Below are 7696 nucleotides of genomic sequence, written 5' to 3'. Positions count from 1 at the left end.
ATCGATTCATATGTAAACACCAAAAAGTAAACTAATGCAAAAGTCACATGCTAAGCAACTAAGCAACAGACTGTGACATCACTGATATCAGAGAGCCCCATTTTATAAGTTGCTTAGCAACACGGTTAAGCCATAACATCCTTCGAGCTCTAGAGTGAAGCACGTATTTTGAGACTAGGGAAAGATTTTCCGATTTTTCTCAAGTTTTTGTGTTATAAACAGCAAACGATCACAGGCAAAGATTCTGCCATGGAGAATCCAAAATATACTGGTAAATGAGAGTCCCGGCAAAACTTTTAGTCACACGTTTGCTTCGTAAAAATGCTAAAGTTTGGTTTTTGTGTTGCTATGATAATATTTTAACTCATCCTGCTTCTCCCAACAAGTCGAGAGGAAGACCAGTCCTAAAAAGAAAAAGTGACGTTCCCTGGGCCAATTGAGACTCCTGAATCTGAGCCTACAAAACCATCTACCAGCACCGAAGGCAACACCCCAGTGAGAAAACTCAAGAAAAAAAGACAGGAAGACAAAGAGGAAGAAGAAATAATAAAGCCAAAGAAGATGAAAACTTCACTGAAAGGTAAATGAGCTGACACAGACCCCAAACAATCCGACAACCTGTAGGCTGAACAGAATAGGTCCAATTCTAATTTATTTTTAAAGGACATGTCTTTAATAATTTGACAGTACAGTGCTACAAAAACAAAATAAAAGTCAGAAAATTTAAAAAAGAAGACTAGCACGACAAATCAAAAATTACCAGATCGTCACACTCCTCCCAGACCATCTCAAAAGTTGAGTTGCTGGTATTTTTAAGTCTGCTTTGTAAGACGTAGGAGCAGGTTTGTGGGCCTCAAAGCTCATGACAGCAATCAACTGTCCAAGACACTGGTTTACAATCATCCAAACCTGTAACGTACATTTCACAACAGTACATATGTTATAAAATCACTTTTTCGAAAAGGTTTTACACTGAAGTGCTTTTCAGAAGATGTCAATTTAAACTTAAACACTAAAAGGTAGCCAAAGTCATATGCTGTGTAACTTAGCAACAGACTGTGACATCACTGATATCAGAGATTCCCATTTTATAAGTTGCTAAGCTACACGGTTAAGCCATAACATTCTTTGACCTCTAAAGTGAAGCATGTATTTTGAGACTGGGGAAAGGTTTTCCTATCTACTCTAGTTTTTGTGTAATAAACAGCGAACGATCACGGACAAAGATTCTGCCATGGAAAAACAAAAATATACTGGTAAATGAGAGTCCCGGCAAAACTTTTAGTTACATGTTTGCTTCATAAAAATGCTAAAGTTTGGTTTTTGTGTTCTTGTGATAACATCTCAACTCATATAGCTTTTTAAATAAAAGCCCCCAACACATTGGCATACTTTATGTGAGCTCGAGCAGTATAAACGGTGAAGATATAAAAGAAATATTCTATAGTAATTAAGCTGTTTTTTTGTTGTTGTTTTTTTTTTCATTTTCAGAGTCTAGCACTAGCATGGCAGATGATGGACAAACCAAAAATGTTGAGAGGCAGCCTTTACCTAGAAAGAAGAAACAGAAGAATGAACATATAAACCAGGAACCAATTGAGTCTTCTGAATCTGAGCGACCATCTACCAGCACCCCAGTGAAAACACTAAAGAGAAAAAGACAGGAAGACAAAGAGGAAGAAGAAACAATAGAGTCAAAGAAGATGAAAACTCCTCCAAAAGGTAAATAAGCTGACACAGACCCCATGGTTTTCTCGAGGGACAAGAAAAAAAAAAGTCAAAAATAAAACTGTCATAACAAATTAAGGACATACTCCTCTCGGACTATCTCAAAACGTAAAAACGATGTTTTTAAGTCTGCTTTAACTGCAAACACTGCAACCAAATGAATGTCTCCTTTTTTCATCAACATATTTTACATTTTCTAAACACTCACACTAATTCCAACTGTACTGAACCTAAAAATGTTTTAGTTGTTACAATCAAAACAACCGTCTGTGGTTCAACTTTCCTAAGGTTGCTTCTTAATATGCTCAGCCCATTTGTTTTAAAAATACATATTTAAAAAACACTTAAATACAGTTTTGCCTCTAAGTTTTAGCACAAAGGGAGAGTAGAGGTGTACAAAAAGAAAAGCTCTGAAATAAGAAAACCCTTTTTTTGTCATTTTCAGATTCCAGTTCCAGTGACGCCAAACAAATTTCATCCTCCTCAGCGATAACTGAGAGGGACGACTTCATTACCGATAAAGGTCTGATGATTTCATGCAATTTTCCATTTGAATATACTGTTACTTTATGTTTTATAATATCATTTTCAATAATGAATGAACTAAAATTGCATTTCTGTTTTTTTTGTGTTCAGATAAATTTGAAACCAAATATGTGGAAGAGGATTACTTTGCTTCAGGAGGTTATGGATCCATATACAGTGGCTTTCGCAAATCTGACAATCTACCAGTAAGTGTTTCGTATGCAGCTACAGTAAATGAGCTACAGACTTTTATATGAAAGCATGAGAAAAGTACTTGGGTATATTAATTTATAATCAGACTGTTGATGTTTGTGGTTTAAATGGACTAAATTAAAATAGATTTTGATGGAGGGGAAATGATCCCAGTTCGTCTCCTGTCAGCCATCTCACAGTCAGAAATGCTCTTGTTTGTGTCTTGCAGGTACCCATCAAGCACATTTTCAAACGTAAAATCCCAAATAAAAAAACGGTAAGTTGCTTGAGCCAAATTCCTCTGAGTATCTCTGTTCTAAATGGGTTTCTGTGCTTCTCTTCCTCATGCTCTCTTTGTTTTGATTCTTCAGGATGATGGCAATGGAAAAATGGTTCCTACTGAAGTGGCCATAATGTCAATGTTGCAAGATGAATCCATTCATTCAGACGGAAAAGCAGCGCCAGTAGCCCTGTTGGACTGGTATGAGATCGGTGGAGAAATCCTCCTGGTCATGGAGAGACCAATCCCTTGTGAGGACCTACTTCATTACATTGGTAGCAAAGGAGGCAAACTACAAGAAGAATAAGCCAAGGTAGGCCCGTGTGCAGTCTGTGTTGGTTTGAGATGTTCTGTCTGTTTCTGCAGAAACTTCCTGAAGCTAAAACGTTTATTCAATGCAATCTTGTTTCATAAAGTAGTTAAGTGTTCGATGCAGAAGCAAAAGCAGCTTCCAGTAGGTTCAAAACATTAGAAAGAAGAGTACTTCTAAAGCTACATATACACTGGGCATGTGATGCGTGGTCAAGATCGTGCTAAATGCGGCTTCTTGAACACGCATTTAGCCCATGGTGTTCACACTGGACAAGCCGGGGTGGGCTTCTTCTCCTTTATCCACTATTTCCCAGCCCATGTCTGCCACCTACAGTTGGAAGAGGCTTGGTGCAAAATGTTAAGGCAGTGCAAATCTCTCGATTTGGGCACAAAATGTAAACTTTTGTGAATTGGAGGGAATGTCATCCATACTTCACAACTAAATCCGAGTTCCAGATTGATCAAAATTCAACCTGGTTTGACTTGCAACACATGTTCAATGGCCGTGCGTTTTGTACGTGGAGCTTGAAAACGGCCGTAAAAAGTGCATATCGAGAGTTTTAAAGGTGACGACTCAAAACCCACATTCACCTAGACTTTTCATTGGAAGTGAACCTGAACGCATCTTTACGAGGCCGGCGTGAATGCTGTTTTAGAAGGAGGCTTTCGCTTTGCTGCCTCAGCTTATTTATTACTTCTTTTTTATCTCTTTCAGATCATAATGAAGCAGCTAATTCGCACAGCTATAGACCTTGAGGACAGAAATATCTTCCATCAAGACATCAAAACTGATAATGTCCTCATTCAAACCCACACAAATACACCACAAGCTCGTCTTATAGACTTTGGAGTGAGCTGCATGGCAGAAAAGGATTCCATCCTTAGAGGATTTTCAGGTAGAAGATCTGCATCTACAAATAAAAACATGGAAAATGAGCATGAATATGACCAATGTTTATTTTTTTGCCAGGAACTCCCATAAATGCTCCCCCAGAAGCATTTAGAGGCTTTTGTAGTCCTGGATCAACCATAGTGTGGCAGCTTGGAGTAGTTCTGTATGAAACCCTCCATTACTGCAACGATTTCTCAACAAAACATTTTCTCGAAGGGGATCAAGTGATTGACGATGAACTGTCAGAAGGTAAGAAATAATCTGTCTCTGCATGGATGCTTGGGCTCTCATCTTCATCTTTACTTCACTTTACTTTACTTTACTTTCTCCAGAGTGCCAAGACTTTTTCCAAGCATGTTTAAATACTTCCGAAGAACAGCGCCCCAACCTGCAAGATCTCCTCCACCATCCATGGCTCCAAAGTTTAGCTGATGGGGGCTCCACTCCCAAACATTGGCGCCAACACATGGATGGGCAGAACGGGAACCTGCAATCTTCGATCGGGGATTGACCGCTCTACCACTGCAGACTTAAGACTTAGTTAAAATTATAATTTGTCAAACATGCATATAAGTTCCAATAACATAAATATTTCCTGTTAATATGTTTATAAGCAAACCATAGCATAGACAATCAGAATGCATCATTTTGCACCAAAAGTTCCTGCATAATTTTGCATTGTATTTTAAGAAACTCGGGTGCATGTGATTGAGGTGAGAGTGATTGACACTCACCTCAAAATCAGAAGACCCTGGTTCAAATTCCACCTGGGTCACTTCTGTGTGGAGTTTTTTCAGGCACTCTGGCTTCCTCCCATAGGTAGATTAGTGGTTCCAAATTGAGTGAATGTGAGTGTGTGTATAGTTTTCTGTCTCTAAATACCCTAACAATAGAATGGCAAACTGACCTTTGGGGTGGGGCACACCCCAAAGATGATAATACGACAGGCATATAATCCAGTACACTCTATGGTGCAGAAAAATCAGAAAAGTGCTCCAAGGTTATGTTTTTTGTGGGGCAAGATCAAATGCAATCAGTGCTAATCCTAATAAAAGAGAACAGATTTATGAAAATGAAAGAAAAAGCAGAAAAGAAACAAAAGGAGTATTGAATGTTTCTGCTGTAGTCCCAAAGCTCTACCCCCTCCTAAATGAAAATCACATCCTATACATAGACCATTTTCCCTAACCACCCATGAATAACCTCCTTTTATGAATCTATTTCCAAGTGATCAATTAAAACAAACAAAAACAAAAAAAAAGTTATATTCTTTTATTTTATGCGAACGTTAAAGTAAATGCTTTGGTGTCTGTGGCCTTCAGTGTTGTAAACTCGACATGAGATGCCCTTGTGGTCTTTGTCAAAGTCCTGTTGTGTTGATTGCTGAAATGGAAAAGCAGACTACATTCACTATTTGAAGTTCAGTTTCAGACATTATTATGACGTATTTCACAAGGACTCTGCACAGTTGATTCTCTGCCAAGTTTACACTAGAAATGTGGGCGGCCATAAATCCTTTCTTGCTTAACTGATTCATACTACGTAGATCCTTTGTTGTTTAAAAGCAAAATCAGAGCATAAAGGCTTTTATTCCAATTCTTGGTGCCATCATGCAACCTTTAAATAACTTTGCATCTAACTGCTCGCCTTTTCCGTCTGTGACTTTTATTTCACATTTTAACACCATTGGAGGTTGTAAAATATTAAAATATATTAATTTTGAGATCTACCACAAGTTGTGTAATAGTTATACAACGTTCACACTCAGCCAATTGTGCCTTTTTTGTTTATCTTTGTTGTGCAGCTAGAGATGATGCGATATAGCAGGCATTGTGAATTAATCATGAGGAAAACCATAATGAGGCAGAAACTGGAAAAGCAGGTTTGCATTTTTCACTTCAGTCAAGCTTGTTCTTATGATTATTGTTGTGTGAGCTGGTACTAAACTGTAGAGCACAACAGTTTCATGTTCTCTATCCGAGTATCAGGAGTTTCGGTGCATTACATGCATACTGTCTTACTTTTAAATTATTTTTAGTAAAAAAAATGTAATCAACAACCTACTGTGGGTCAGAAGCAGAGTGGTCCATTCTTTCACAAACGTTTGTATCCCTGCATCCCTGGGTGCCTTTATTTTATACACCTGTGGCCGGGCCAAGTGATTAGGACACCTGATTCTGATTATTTGGATGTGTGAGCTAGGGATGGGAATCGAAGCCCCATGAAGCTCTCATGGGGCTTCGTGTAAATGTGCCAGAAAAATGAATGAAGCATTTGGGGCTTCGAAACCACACAGAACAGCGGCATCTGGTGGCAGACAGGACGTATATCATCTACTCCACTAAGTTCCTTGCCCTTGTAACACTTCAGTGTGGAAATAAAACAAAGACAATGTTTGAAGATTTGTGAGAAGTGCTTGTGTTACATTGTGAATGCCATGTATAAAGTGAGAATGAGTGATTGTGAACCAGGGTCTAACATGACTGGGTGGGATACATGTTATAGATTTTTATTTAAAAACAGAATTTTCTCCACTGTGCTGGGCTTCAGCCTGTTTCGTCTTTGGCTGACGATTTCGCCAGCCTTGGAGAAGATCCTCTCACAAGGCACAGATGAAGCTGGTGTGCATAAAAACTTCATTGCCAGCTTGTAGAGATGTGGGTATAAAACCTTGTGGGTAACCCAGTATCTCAGTGGGTCCTCAGTCCTTGAGATGTGGGGTTCCTTTAAGTACCTAGAAGTAAATTAATAGCCTATTGTCATACACCAGTTAAAAATGAGCAGAAGTTATGATGAGGATTCTAATCTTTACTGTACCTCTGAACCTCCACTGTTGCACTGGCAGTTGTGCTGGTCACCTGTTGTTGAACCCCCACATGCCTGTCCAGCAGGGCCCAGAGACCACCATCTTCCTGCTGACTTGAAGGACCTTCTCTAGGTGGCGACTGTGGCTGTGCCTCTGGAAGTTGCGCCTGCATTGTTGCAGCACACTCTTTAGTGAGTCGCTCTATGGCCGTGTGGGCAGAGCCTTGGCTGCAGAACCCCAGCTCTTTAAACCTTGGGTCCAACAAGGTTGCCATTGACAGAGCAGTGACCTTCTCCAGAGCTGAAAACCTCTCATGGAGATTGTTCTTCAAGTTAGTGGCCAGTTTTTCACCAAGTGGGTGTGTGATCTGACCACACCTGCTTGAGAAAAGATGTTTCAGCATTTTGACCATGGGAATGACTTTGGATGCTGACACTCGTTTTTCTGTCGAAAGCTCAACTGTGGCCTCTTGAAACGGTGAAAGAATGCTCAAGCAGTGGTGTATGGCCTGGTAGTCCTCTGAGGTGAGTGGAGGAAGGTCTGTATGGAGGGTGGCCAGAGCTGCCCCCAGTGGCTCTCTCTCCTTAAACAGCCTTTCCAACATATTAAATGTGCTGTTCCATCTTGTTTCCACCAAAGATAAGACAGCAAGCACATTTTAAAGTAGAGAAGAAAGTAACACAATAAACAACTGCAAAAACATGTAAAATCTTAGATTTAAAAAAAAAAAAAAGTTTCACCTCTTGTATTAATTTGTGCTCTGGCCTGGCCAGCTGTCGCTGCATCTCTGACAGCTTCTCCTTCGCTGTGGTGCTGGATTTAAAAAGACCGACAATCCTACGCCCCTTACTTCGGATATCCTCTAGTTCAGGGGTTTGGGCAAGGGACTTTTTCACCACCAAATTAAGCAGTAATGTATTAGCACATGCAACCATGTTGGGAGCACAGTCTGTAACAAGGC

The 7696-nt window shown here is 39.7% G+C and overlaps 1 protein-coding gene and 1 long non-coding RNA gene across 2 annotated transcripts; one reads left to right on the top strand and one right to left on the bottom strand.

Moving 5' to 3' along the window:
• The first annotated feature begins 386 nt into the window (after positions 1 to 386).
• Positions 387 to 6331, top strand: LOC110017554 (serine/threonine-protein kinase pim-2-like). Its single transcript, XM_023951971.2, has 9 exons — positions 387 to 580; positions 1492 to 1722; positions 2174 to 2251; positions 2365 to 2459; positions 2675 to 2722; positions 2817 to 3038; positions 3753 to 3933; positions 4008 to 4178; positions 4262 to 6331. Exons 1-6 carry the CDS (start codon positions 562 to 564, stop codon positions 3030 to 3032), a joined length of 687 nt encoding a protein of 228 aa, XP_023807739.2. The 5' UTR covers positions 387 to 561; the 3' UTR covers positions 3033 to 3038; positions 3753 to 3933; positions 4008 to 4178; positions 4262 to 6331.
• A 91-nt stretch (positions 6332 to 6422) lies between these two features.
• Positions 6423 to 6865, bottom strand: LOC111946872 (uncharacterized). Its single transcript, XR_013653069.1, has 2 exons — positions 6747 to 6865; positions 6423 to 6663 (listed from the first exon to the last, which is right to left on the bottom strand). It is a non-coding gene; the product is annotated as an uncharacterized LOC111946872 (long non-coding RNA).
• Positions 6866 to 7696: the final 831 nt, after the last annotated feature.

Source organism: Oryzias latipes, chromosome 22 (assembly GCF_053564925.1).
Source record: "Oryzias latipes strain Hd-rR chromosome 22, Olatipes_Hd-rR_3.1".
Lineage (NCBI taxonomy): Eukaryota > Metazoa > Chordata > Actinopteri > Beloniformes > Adrianichthyidae > Oryzias > Oryzias latipes.
The sequence above is the reverse complement of the archived record's forward strand: the minus strand, read 5'-3'. Positions and strand labels throughout refer to the sequence as shown.

What these genes read in the sequence shown, in the direction of transcription:
- LOC110017554 (XM_023951971.2), top strand. An exon ending in GATGAAAACTCCTCCAAAAG is followed by an intron (nt 1,723 to 2,173) that starts GTAAATAAGCTG and finishes TGTCATTTTCAG; the next exon opens with ATTCCAGTTCCAGTGACGCC. An exon ending in AAATCCCAAATAAAAAAACG is followed by an intron (nt 2,723 to 2,816) that starts GTAAGTTGCTTG and finishes TTGATTCTTCAG; the next exon opens with GATGATGGCAATGGAAAAAT.